The sequence below is a fragment of the Schistocerca piceifrons genome, chromosome 9 (genome assembly GCF_021461385.2).
Source record: "Schistocerca piceifrons isolate TAMUIC-IGC-003096 chromosome 9, iqSchPice1.1, whole genome shotgun sequence".
In the NCBI taxonomy this organism is placed as follows: domain Eukaryota; kingdom Metazoa; phylum Arthropoda; class Insecta; order Orthoptera; family Acrididae; genus Schistocerca; species Schistocerca piceifrons.
In genome coordinates, this window is record NC_060146.1 from 143,059,909 (window position 1) to 143,073,900 (window position 13,992).

Here is a 13,992-nt window from a genome sequence, read left to right on the forward strand (position 1 = left end):
CAAGCATATGCTAACAAGGTCGTATGGCAGATGGGATTGCATGTTGTGTATCCTGTATCGACGATGGAAGCCCATTCCCTGATCTAGCGCCATCGCTCGAGAAAACACCTGACTTCTCCAGTAGTATGGGACTGGAATTATTTAAAGGCCCGTCCACACGCAACGATCTGTCTGCGCAAATGTCTGCGCACATCACATCTGCGCAGACAGATCGTTGCGTGTGAACAGAAGATTTGCACTAACCTGAGGTGTGTGCAAACCTGGAAATTGGTGTTGGAGGTTTGAGCAAAACATCTCAAACCTGTGGGTTCAAACCACATCTGTGCAGACAAGTTGGAGCGTGTGGACCGGAGATCGCCGCAAATCTGGCGCGAAACAGCTGTTTGCTCAGTCTAGTGTTTGTATTTGTGCGCACAGGGCATTAAAATAGCTGATACTCGTCAGTTTGTAAGTGAATTCATTGAAATATATAGAAACCATCCATGTTTGTGGAAGATTAACAGTAAAGAATATAGTGACCGAGACAAAAAGACAGCAGCATACAATGCTCTAATTGAAAAATTGCGGACAGTTGACGCCTCGGCAAACAGAGAAACAGTAATAAAAAAAATAAATTCGTTGCGAACTGTTTACCGAAAAGAGTTATCCAAAGTTCAGAAATCTAGAAGATCTGGTGTATGAGTTTTGTATCCTGGAACAAAAGTTTGTAACAGGTTGCTTCTACACAGTAGCGAACTGAAAATGCCTACTCAGAAACAAAGTAAACCATAGCTCATTGGCTATGTAGGTATATAATCTCTAATAATACAGGCCTACTGTGTTTTAAACACGCCTACAACACCAAAAATATTATCTGTAACTTGACAGACTTAATTTACTTGACTTGCTTTCATGAACTCATCCTTCAGGACAGCGTAAATAGCTTCACATGTGTTGGGTATTATTTCACTCAACGCTTGTTTCGATATTGCAGTTGAAAATTCCAAATCCTTGTAGCCCCTTCCTGTTGCTAGGAATTTTAATGTTACCCCCAGCCGTTCATGAGGAGAAATTGCCCTTCTCGTACAAGTATTTTTTCTCATAATATGAGGGGTTAAAAACTTTAAGAGATAATATTCGACATCCATCAGCAAATAATTTCGCCAGTCGTTCGGTTCGCCCTGCAACTCTCGCAGTAAATTTACGTGAGAAAACTGCTTTCGCTTTAGCAGCCACTGTCTACACTATTTTGACCGCTTTCTGTTTCCTGCGGTTGGTCTGAATATTTTTTGCACCACAAGTTACGAACACAGACCACAACAGAACTTCCTCCACTTCTATATTTCAAAATAACTGAATTAAATTTTTGACGTTTACGGGGAGCGTAGTCGCTTGCCACTGCTATTCCTTTTCTACACCGACAGATGGTGGGCGAGTAGTAGATTGGGGTTTGTGTGGTGTGAACACATCACAATTGTAGCGATCTTTTGCATGTACAGACATCTGCGCCGATGTCTGCGCAGACAGATCGTCGCGTGTGGACCGGGCTTAAGGCAGATGTGAGGCATCACATTTCTACGAAGAATCATACAGATTCGCGGTAGCATCGACATCAGAGACTATTTCTACATTCAAGATTGAAGAAGATACCCCGGAAGAATTGCTAGTTGGTGCTCCAGAACTAACAACAGCTTATAACGTTGTCAAGCATTAATCAATCGTTCAGTTCTCTTGACAGTACCGCAAAACTGAATGCTGCAACGTATTCTGATTCCAGAAGTCGCCGCAAGGCGATTTACAGCCAGGACCTGAAATAATAGGGCTTATACGTTGATATCAGTCATTAGGCTCTTCTGTCTCTCAAAAAACCAAAATTTCTGTCGTTAATGCCCGCAGCTGAGAAAATTCTTAAGCTTTGGATTCCATTAAAACAATTTTTTGTCTTCGAAGACAGGCCACATAAACTAATTTTACATTTTTCAGTAGTCCGATCAGTGACACTTACTTCATGTTTCTGCAGTCAAACTTGGCTCTGTGTGTAAAAAATATAAGAACTGTGGAGAAGAACAGAGTCTCGATAACTAAAATAAGAAATATATTAATCTTCACTCAAAGACGTAATAATGAAAGGAAAACTGCCAGTTTTTATTGACATGCAAGACCAAGATGAATGTGAGTAAATTAAAGAAAGAGAACCCTAATAAAGAAATAATTAATTTCATTTCGAAATCTGAGGAAGAGACAATGGCTTTCTATATCACGCATTTGATTACTTTGAGAAATGGACTATTCCTTTTAATAAATATAAAATATTTGATTGGAAGATGCTATCTGAAACCTCTGATTGGGTGATGATTGAAAACATTATTATATACCTGGCTAAAAATGATGTGAAGATTTCTGCCGACAACTGTTTCAGGATTGTATATATAGGAAAAGCTTTTCAAGATTCTCAATACTGGAATTCTATACACTCCGTGGAAGACAGGTAGCTTTACTTCCTTAAGAAAATTGAAAATCCCGAATTCAAATGCCAACTGCCAAAATTATGCGAGTATTTCTTTTCTATTCCTGCGCACAACGCCACTATGGAAAGGGTGATTTCGCCCAGTGGACAAATGAAAGAATTCGGCTGCCAGGGACTGTGCCAGTTTAGCTACAAGCTGCCTTGCATGAAGTTTTATAAAAACGTAAAAGGGAAAAAAGATTTGTTTAAAAGATGAAATCTTACGAAAAATATGGTTTACCAACTATTTCTGCCGCAACAAGCACCATATAATTGTGTTCTAGATAAAAAGTGATTTTGTTAAATAAATTTTTTACTTCATTTCTACACCCTCATCTCTCAGTGTCCCGACGAGGTCCCACGTACGTATGGCAATTCTAGATAACAGTTCTTGCCCTTGAGATTGTATTTATTTCGCAATTTACTGCGGCTATTATTACGTAGGAAATCGAGGCTTCCTTAGTGAGACCTGCCTCGATAACCAATTGACTGTGCGGCTATTTGTCTCTCTAGCCTGTCATTATGTCACTTATTGTTATCAGACCATCCTGTTGGTTACAAGAATCACTATACATGGCAGAGAATTCGTTACAGGGATTCATTCCTACTGGTCTACCAGCAATTATAGCCACTTTTTCAAGTCCCTCTTCACTAACAATTAAAATATTGCTTATATAATCCGGAAGGTTTTCTAGCCAGAGTGTCTCAAGGACCTTTGCCAACACTACTCCTTGCATTTTAGGTAATAACTGGCTAGGCTTTTGGTATTCCAAATCAATTCTCTTGACTGAACTCTTAACACGCGTAACTTCGATTTCTTTGAATATGTTCAGTAGACGTTCTCAGTCAAAACATATTTATTCACTTCCGTGCGGCAAATAATGTCCCGAATATTCTCTATGCATTTTAGTCCTAATTTGCCACTTGATTTTAAATATAGTCTCTTCTGTAACAATTTTGCAAGTGCTGAAATGCGCCTGTACTTGATAGAATCAAATTTGGGATCTTTCACTCAAAAAAGGCGGAATTTTCGTGCTAACCTTATTGGCTACCAATCAATCCTCGGGGATGCTCCTGCTTGTCTCCGTATCTTCTTATTGTCACTGCAAGTATAACTGCAGTAGCATGATATATTTACTGAGGCTAAAAAATATTGCTTAACAATATTTATTTGACGGTCTCCTGTATACAACGTTAATTATACAATGTCATTTGCTTGTGAGATGTCCCGTATTTTCACGTGGAAAAAATGGTAGGCTCATACTTATGAGATGTTGACTCTTACTATGGCATTTTTCCTACACGTACATCAACCTCAGACTATTTCATTTACGTTTTATTGCCTAAGTCTACTACATTTTGTGATTCTTTCTGCTGTCTTTTTCGAAATTATCTAGCGTTAAACGATGCGAGAGACTTACTTACTCGAAAGGCAACAATCACAGACAAAATCTGAGCAGTTGTTTAACGGATCAAAGAAACTAGACAAAGGGCAGAAGTAATTTAAAATCCAAGCAGATGACGATTGAGCTTCCACTTCAAATGGCTAAATATGACCGCCAAGGAACTGTACGTACGCCGCGAAATTCAAATCGAGTAATGTAGACCATTAATACAAAAAACATAGTAAGCTTGGAACAGCTGCAATAAAGGGACTTGATCTTTGAGGATAGTATACGTATACCGAAACGAAGGGTAATACAAGTCGAGTTAACAGCGATATCAAATAAATAGTGCAATACATTGAGCTATCGAACCTTCGATGGTTCCTCTGGGGGCCACCGATAGCGCTCGCATCGTTCTGAGCCGGTGCGTAACATCATTTCGAAGTGCGGTGTGTGTTGGCGTTGATGCAGACGTGTTTTAACTCGGGATGCGTGATTTTAGGGACGAGAAAGATCTTTTTCTAGTTTACGTCTAGCGAACTAATTCGTTGAGATGACATTATTTTTCTGTATGGAAGCAATGTCGCACATTTGATTTATGACAGACTCATCGTGATGGAAGGGGGAGGTAACGCAGAAAGGGCATGTGGATGTGATACGCAGGTATATTTGAAAGACACCAAGAATGAGAAACGACCAATTTTAAATTTTTTATGGGAGTAGCATTGTCTTGTTTTCACAAGACCATAAAATATAACCCAATTTGTAACTTATTGTACAAGCCCTTATTCGGGTATCCTTACTTTCCTCTGAGAATAGAAGGGTAAATAATGGGTTTCATGTTATTTAAGATCGGGTATGATGATCGTTTTTCTATCTGGACGTAAATAATCTGCGTAAGCTTCAGTATCAGATTTCTACTGGTAATCGTTTACAGATGGCGTAATATTTTGTAGAAATTACGACGCTGATACTGTGCTGCCTTTTAATTCTGCGATTACACCTCTTGTGTTTCGTATATAATGTGCTATTGCAATGCATAGACATTTGGCAACTACTGTGAAGTATTTGTGAAAGATTCTACTCTATTTTCTAGATCCCAGTGAGTGAAGGCTGTCGGTTGCGCATTCGTATGGACACTGATGAATGGGGTAAGTATTTTATTTGCAGACGCTTGGCGTCATAATATCCATGCACTGAAGTCACCCGCTTCACTCATAACATATTTTGTTTCAGCTCTGGGAGAGGTCTTGCAAATTCGCGAGATTTCCGGCACAAGGAGTTATTTCATTCGCTATTTGGGAAGTAAGTATTTTGGCAAGTCATTCATGCACTTTGCAGTTGTGGTTATGTCGCTGAGAGACTGTTGTTATGCCATTGCAGAGGCAGGGCAACAAATGTGAAATTAACTGTAGGCTAGTACCCGGTTATATCCAGCTTCAGAACTTTTGAAAACATTTTTCTTAGTGCTTCATTGCTCAGCTATCATACCATGTCTGTCAGTCTTGCATTGTTTACATAAATAGTTTTCTACTAGTAATAGCTCATGAAAATTGTCTAATTATTATAATTCCTTGTGCGCCATTTCCAGCTTATTGAACATAGATCCGCAAAAATACTGAAGTGTTCCAAAATTGCATCAGTATGGATTAAAAAAAAGTGTTATTTAAGAGTCAGGTGATTTGCTAATTAATTTATATGTTGTAATTTTCTCCAATCTGTTTTATTAGTAGTAAGGTATCTTAGCACATTGCTCTGAATTTGTGTAGTTAGTTATGCCATTAAGAAAGGTTAGTTAAACTTCTCTCGTGTACAAGTCGTAACACAGTGAAGAAGCGTACATAATGTACCAGTTATATCCAGTTCACCCCATGCCCAAATAGTTCATGGAAAGAAATATTGTGGCTTTCTCAGCACATCTCCATAATATGACATCTGTCTCTATGCCCTGCTAACCACTGTGAAGGGTGTGTCCCATTGTACCAATTACTAGGGATTTTTCTCATTCCATTCATGTATGAAGCAAAGGAGAATGATGGTTTGAACGCCTCTGTGCATGCAGTAATTATTCTAATTTATCCTCATGATCCCTATGTGATAGATACATAGGAGGCTGTTGTATGTACCCAGAGTCATCTTTTAAAGCTGGTTCTTGAAATTTTTAACAGATTGTCTCTGGACAGTTCACTATGTCTGTCTTAAAGAGGCTTCCAGTTCAGTTCCTTCATCTACATCTACATCCACATCCATACTCCGGAAACTACCTGACGGTGTGTGGCGGAGGGTCAACATCTGTGACACTTTCCCACATATCAGACAAACCTGTGACCATTTGTTCTGCTTTTTCTCTGTCTACATTAAACGTCCCCTGTCAATCCTATTTGGCATGGGTCGCACACGCTTGATCAGTATCCTAGAACTGATAGCATGAGTAATTTGTAAGCAGTTTCCTTTGTAGACTGCTTACACTTCCTCAGTATTCTAATAATAAACTGAAGTCTTATCATGTGCTTTACTTATGACAGCTTATGTGGTCATTTCATTTCATAGCTCTTCAAAGTTCCATACCCATCTATTTGTAGGGCTGGCAGTTTCAACTGTGACTCATTGATGTTATAGTTAATAGGATACTACATTTTTCCTTTCGTGAAGTGCACAATTTTACATTTCTGAACACTGAAGGCAAGTTGCCAATCTATGTACCACTTTGAAATTTTATCAAGATTCAGACAATACTTCATTACAGATACGTATGTCATTCTGTAAAAAGTCTGAGATTATTATTAACATTGTCTGTAGGGTCATTAATATACAACTTGAACAGTGAGGGTCACAACACACTTCGCTTGGCACACCTGTAGCTGCTACTACATCTGCCAATGGCTCTCCATCCAAGATAGCATTCTACATCCACCGTAACAAAAGGTCCTCAATAGTCACAAATTTCACTTGCAGGAGATGTGGGGAACTCTGAGATGTGATACAACAGAATGAAAGAAATAAACAATGAAATGTTAGCAATTTAAAAGATTAGAAAAAGTGCTCCCAGTTTCTAAAGCTTGGGTTTGTAGTCTTGTGTGGGGCTAAATCTGCTGCCACTTGGTCATTATAAAATACCCCCCTTCCCCCACATTAATTTGATTATACAAATATCTTAATAGTCCTTTTCCTGAAAGTTTACTTAGAAAAACTATAGAATTTTGGGGTCTAGTGTGGCAGGGGATACAACCCGTCGGCTTTGAACAATGACGTCATTCCTTAGTCGTAGATAGTAATGTCTTCACTCCGAGGCATAGATAATAAAGCAGTTCTGTGTTCTAATAAGCGCTATCATTAAAATAATTGAATGTGAATCTAAAAGCGATCGTTTATCTATATTTCACTATTTTACCGTATTTCACTTTCTTATTCCACCAATATGCTTCAGTAGCTGATAAGTGTTTTCAGGCTTATTAAAAAAATCTCACGAGATAGAATAAACTGATCCTAAGATACAGATGCTTCAGTAGCTGATAAGTGTTTTTTGGCTTAAAAAAAAAATCGCACGAGATAGAATAAACTAATGAAGTTTATTCTATCTCGTGAGATTTTTTTTAAAAAGCCAAAAAACACTTATCAGCTACTGAAGGGAGCTACAACACTAAGAAGAATCGCTTCTCGGGTTTTGAAAATATCAATGTTTATCTCTCTCGCATTCCTTTGTTTCTCAACATTCTCCTCAGCTCTTTCATCTTTGTAATACATGCTCTCTGGCGACTTGTGACGTCATTGTTCAAAGCCGACGGGTTGTATCCCCTGCTACACTAGACCCGAATTTTGAGACAAAACTGCTGGCTAAAGTTCTTGGTACTGTTATTAAGGCAAGTATAAAAGAACCATCAGGCATCCATACTTTTGCAGCTATCAATTACTTCGTTTGAGAGATCTTTCTCAACTTATCCTCTCTAGAGGAGGGACCCTCTCATTCTGGGACCTAACAAGGAGACCACAAGGTGTCTGGATTTTTGAATTTTTATATATTTGTGGTAGATGAAGTTCAGGACTCAAATATCAATCGATTGGCTGCAACTCTCAGAAATTCTGAAGAAAATAGAATTTGAAGTTTTCTTACCATTCTTTAATGCAGTAATGTAAGGTTGATCGTCTGATAAGTGGTGTGGCTCAGTCATAATGCTTGCCTGCCACTTTGGAGTCCTGGGTTTCATTCAGATTTTTAAACAAAGATGGATATTCTATGGTATGTCCATGAAGCGTATAATACAGAAAGATGGAAAAGAAAATTGTTTTCCTTTTTATTAAAAATTTTGATTAATGATCTTTTATAAAAGGTCGTTACTTAATAAGTCAAATTTGCAATGAAAACTAGATATCTGTGTTTAGTATGTAATCAGAAATAAGATGTAAATTTTTGATAAAAATTACAAGTTGATGTGTGTTAATTCGCATTTTTATATTTAAATGATGTGGGTATATGATCTGAACAGAGGGAAAAAAGAGAAAATGGCCGAAATGACTCGACCCAGTGATTACCAGTCTTTGAGTGCTACAATTTTTTGTTTATGCTTCATGGAAATGATTGTAGAGCTAGCACCTCTGTTTAAAAATTTAAATCTGCTAAGTATTGAGCCCAAGCCCACAACATGGCAGGCAAGCACTGTACCACAGAGCCACCCACATTGCTCATAGAAAGTCAGTTTTATGTTAGTGTCTTAAACAGGGTTGTAAAACTTCAATGTCGATTTTTGCAAGTTGTTTTAAACTGCTTTTGGTGACTGGAATTTGAGTTCTGAACGTCATGTTCTATAAATATAAAAATTACAAAAAATCTGATTGCTGTGTGATCTCCTTTTGAATGTTCAGCATTCTTTTGCCCTTCCCTGACATCGGTCTTTCCTCTCAGCGTAAGAAACTTGTAGTCTAAAAAATCAGCTCTCTTGTACTTTGTGTATTGGTTCTAGGATTTTAGCTGGCCAGCAATTCTGCCTCATAATTTTATAATTTTCCTGAGAGTTTCAAATATTCATATCTGTTGACTCCACAGTACAGACAAAGGGTTCAAAAAGTTGCCATTTTGACGTTTAGTAGCCTACCAGATTTCCAGTAACTGGCACTGCTGAGAATGAGTCTTAAGACTGATAGTAAAACACAGCTGGGCTTATGTACTGCTCTTAGTTTGGCAACAAGTAGCCATTGGGATAAGTCTTTGACATAACAATAAGAGGTGAGAAGAGAGACAATGTATTTATAGCACCCAAATTGAAACCATTGGCTTATTTTCTGTGTTTTCTTTTTTTAGTGAGTTTTGAGAAAAATATTATGTTATTACGGCAGCAAGTGCTTTAAAGTGGACTGATTTAAGTGATATTGGTCTGCACAGTGAGGTCATCAGTCAGTGTGTGTCTCGTGGATTAATTGCAGGGACACAAAGATGTATCAAATTTGGTGGCGAAATGATTACACAATTGATCTGTGGGAACACACTAAGTCGATCAGTGTTTTTTAATTTGAGTAGGTAGGTGGATAATGTTTATTAATAATAGTTTACACATTTGATGTATTCATAAACATGTATCGACCTACCTTCCCCCAAGACTTAATTAAGAAACTTTGATCCACATAGTCAGTGTGCTCATGCAGATCAGCTGTGTAGCAACTCAGAGCAAAAAAATATTTCACTGCTTTTTGGTATATCTGATGGGTTGTGATGCTGTCCTTGGTTTGTGGATACTACAGGTAGTACAATTTAAATAGCTGCCACTCAAACCGCAGTGTTTCACCCTTTCTTCTGAATGTATTACTTCGAAATGTTGTCTGCCTGTTGTATCATTGGCTGTGTAACATAGTGTCAGATCTTGTGTTTCCATAGTTCTGTACGAGAAGTGCTGATAACATTCCTGCATAAACTACGTAAGTATGCCACTGGTCCTATTCTAGACCTTTACCTACAACTGACAAGAGCAGAACAGAAATAAAATGGTGGAAATTGAATAATTGATTTGAATAGATAACTAAAAACACATAATTTTTAGAAAGGCGGTATGGAGTTGTGGCAGTCAAAGATAATTAGGTAATATAGGTGCAGATGACAAAAGACCATTTTCAGGAAGTTTCTCTTCCTGATGTAGATAGTGAAAGGTGGCAAAAATTAAAGACCTTCCTGCTTTTCTATATGAATCACATTCCACAGGGGGTCTAGTTATGCAAGGAAGCAAGCGAGGTATATTTTATTTTGATGCAATGCCGTGTATGAATGTTTGTGTTATGGTGCTCATGTTAATTATATCGTATTGTCATTGTCTTCAGACTGGTTTTATGCAGCCCTCCAGGCTAGTATGGTCCTTTAATGTCTGCATAACTGCTGCAACCTACATTTATCTTAACTTGCTTACTTTAGTCAAGCCTTCAAGTCTTCCCACATTTTACCCCCCCCCCCCCCCCCCCCCCACACACACACACACACACACACACACACACACACACACACACATACACACACACATACATACATATTCTGCATTTACCAAACTGACAATTTCTTGATGCTTCAGGGTGTGTCCTATCGACCAATAGTTAAGTTGTGGGCTAAATCTTTGTCTTCCATTTGATTCATTACCTCGTCATTTATTACTCAGTCCCTCCATCTAATCACCAGTATTTTTCTATAGCACAACATTTCTAAAGTTTCTCTTGTGTGAATTTCCTAGTGTCAACGTTTTGGTTCAGTACAATGATACACTCTAGGCAAATTGGAAAATACTTCATGCCACTTAAATGTATATTTCATGTTAACAGATGGCCATCATCAGCTTTTTTGCTGCCCAGATAGCAAAACCCATCAACTACTTTCAACATCTCACTCCCTTATCTAAATACCTCAGTGTCACCTAATTTAATTACACTACATTCCATTACACTTCTTTTACTTCTGTTGTTCATCTTGTAATATCCTTTCAAGATGCTATCAACTCCATTGAACTATTCTTCCACATCCTTTGCTGTGTCTGAGAGACTTAAAATGTCATCGGCAAACCTAAGTTTTTATTTATTTTCTCTGAACTTGAATTCCCTTTCCAGATTTCTACATGATTTCCTTGACAGCTTTTTCAATGTACAGATTGAATAAATAACAAATATCAAGAATGCGTTTATCACCTTTCTTATGGCTTCCCTTTTGTGTTCATATACACTAATACATAAACATTTGAGTTTATGAAGATACTCTCCAGTGTAGTTGAACCCAGCTACTTAACAGATACCTCTACTCATATTATGGAGGAGGCAATGAGTTGCATACAGGAACAATGAAAAAGTGCTAAAATATTTAAGTCCTTTTGAAATCTCACACACACACACACACACACACACACACACACACACACACACACACACGGTCTCCAGATACCGGGGCCTGACTTATTATTCCATTCAGAAGTGTCCATTGTTTGCTGGATATATCTGCAGTCAGTATTAAATTTCATTGGATTACGCACAAGATATTCAGTATGCTCAAAAAGGTTGCTGAATACAAGTGTGCAAATATAACTTCCTGCTGTTCTGATATTAAACCCGTCCCTTTGCAGTAGTTGTTCATGGTCCTAGCATTATATTCATGTTTTGCTCTATTTTTCGAGACAAGAGAAATAGTTGTAATGGCAAAAGAACATCCAAGAAGATACACACTGTGAAGCAGTTTGCCAATATGAAGTATTTTGTGGAAAAGGTCTCTGTTGGAAGTTGTGAAATTAACACTAGGTATTCGATACAACATACTTCCATATTGTGAAAGTACGTTATCCCTGTGAGCTGAATTCAGACAGAGACTCCTGTAACTCATCACTGAATGAAAATGTGCAGAATTATGTAAGTTTCTTCATCCTTAAATTGCCCAAAGCTGTAGCTCTGCTTACTATAATTATAGCAGAACAAAACACTTCATTCTAATAGGCCGGTTTTCTAATTAAGGTTGCACAAGAGAAAAAATCAGAATATATTTACTTTTATTGTGTATATCTTAAATAGTTCTATAAGTACTTAATTTTATCCACTGGTTCCTGTCAGAATTTAGTGATCCATTTTCCTTGATCATCTGGTGTTTCCAGATCTTTCATTTGCTACTGTTTCAGTAAGATATCTGACAATAGCATTTTATTTTCCTTCCTTACTCCTATACTTGTCATCTTCAAACAGAGCGCGCGCGCGCTCGCACACACACACACACACACACACACACACACACACACACACACACGCACGTGAATGCAGGAGGGAGGTATGGCAGGAATGTAGGCTACACATGTAATACCTGATTGTAGTGGCTGGTGGGTAGCAGCATCCACTGAAGGGGGCATGAATTGGGAAGAGGTGACGGGATAGATAAGGAAACAGCTGGATGGAGGCATGAGGGCTGTGGGTTACCTGAAATTGCGGCCAGGAGGATTACGGGAGTGGAAGATGAATGGTAAAAATAACTCGCGCCTGTAGTTAGAAAGCTATTGGTAGAAGGAAGGATCTAGATGGCTCAGGTTGTGAAGCACCCTTTGAAATGGAGAATGTTGTGCCCATTTGCATGTTGTGCCCATTTGCATGTTGTGCCCATTTGCATGTTGTGCCCATTTGCATGTTGTGCCCATTTGCATGTTGTGCCCATTTGCATGTTGTGCCCATTTGCATGTTGTGCCCATTTGCATGTTGTGCCCATTTGCATGTTGTGCCCATTTGCATGTTGTGCCCATTTGCATGTTGTGCCCATTTGCATGTTGTGCCCATTTGCATGTTGTGCCCTTGGGTTGGTAACTTTGTTCTGGGCCACAGTTTGGTGATGGCCATTCATTTTGGTTGACTGCTGGTTGGTTTTCATGATATTGTATTGTGCTGTAGGTAGAGAGATGGTGAATAAAATGCTTTTGGCTGTCAAGAGAGTAATTCACGAATCCTTTAATGAGTGCCATAGCAGAATATTGTCAAATAATCTTTCATGAAACCCAAATAAATTCTGGTCGTATGTAACAACTGGTTAGACACTGAAGATAGTGTCCAGTCACTTGTTAGTGATAGAGGAAGCAAAAACTGAAATGCTTTATTCCATTTTCAGATGCTTCTTTACAAAATAAAACTCGGGAGAAATGCACCAATGTAATCCTCGTACCCCTGAAAAGGCGAGTGAAATAAGTGTTAGTGTCAATGATGTTGAGAAATAACTGAAATCATTTAAATTGAATGAAGCCCCAGGGCCCATTGTAGTCTCTATCAGTGCTGAGTAAGCCCATCTTCTATGTATGATGTATTATAGATCCCTGAAATAAAGAAACTATGTCCAGTAGTTGCAAAAAAGCAGAGATCACACCCATCTACAAGATAAGAAGCAGAAGTGATCCGCTTGCTCTTATCCAATATCCTTGACAGTGATTTGTTGTAATATTTTAGAACATATTCTAAGCTCAAATCTCAGAACAGAATGAACATTTTCGTGCCAACCACCAAGGATTCCGCAAACATAGATAATGTGAAACCCAGCTCGCATTTCTCACATGACATACTGAAAACTTTGGATCAAGGCAGTCAGGTAGATGCAGTATTTCTTGATTTCTGAAAAAAACATTTGACTGAGTACCATGTAAATGCTTATTGCATATGTATGATCATATGGGGTATCAAGTGAAATTTGTGATTGGATTGAGGGTTTTTTTGGGAGGGAGGATGCAGCACATTACTTTGGATGCAGAGTTGTCATCAGATGTAGAAGTAACTTCAGGTGTGCCCCAGGGAAATGGGTTGAGACTCTTGCTGTTCATGACCTTGCGGACAATATTAATAGTAACCTAAAACATTTTGCAAATGATGCAGTCATCTGTAGTGATTTACTGTCTGAAAGATATACATAAATTTTCAATCTGAATTTGATAAAATTTCAAAGTGGTACAAAAATTGGCAATTTGTTTAAAACTGTGCACTTCACAAAATGGAAAAAAAATGTAGTATCCTTTGACTATAATATCAGTGTGGCACAGATGGAATTGTCAAACTCCCATAAATACCTGGGTGTAACACTTTGTAGAAATATGCAATGGAATGATCTCCTAGTCTGAGTCATGGGTAAAGTGAGTGATAGAATACTAGGAAAGT

The 13,992-nt window shown here is 38.2% G+C and overlaps 1 protein-coding gene across 3 annotated transcripts in view; it reads left to right on the forward strand.

The window, feature by feature from the left end:
• Positions 1-4,304: 4,304 nt before the first annotated feature.
• LOC124717120 (histone acetyltransferase Tip60-like) overlaps positions 4,305-13,992 on the forward strand; it is a 105,235-nt gene continuing 95,547 nt past the window's right edge. For all 3 annotated transcript variants that reach the window (XM_047243850.1, XM_047243849.1, XM_047243851.1), the window contains exons 1-3: positions 4,305-4,533; positions 4,967-5,021; positions 5,107-5,175. In XM_047243850.1, the coding sequence (XP_047099806.1) occupies positions 4,486-4,533; positions 4,967-5,021; positions 5,107-5,175 (172 nt within the window). In that variant the 5' untranslated portion in view covers positions 4,305-4,485. The remainder of the gene's footprint in view (positions 4,534-4,966; positions 5,022-5,106; positions 5,176-13,992) is intronic.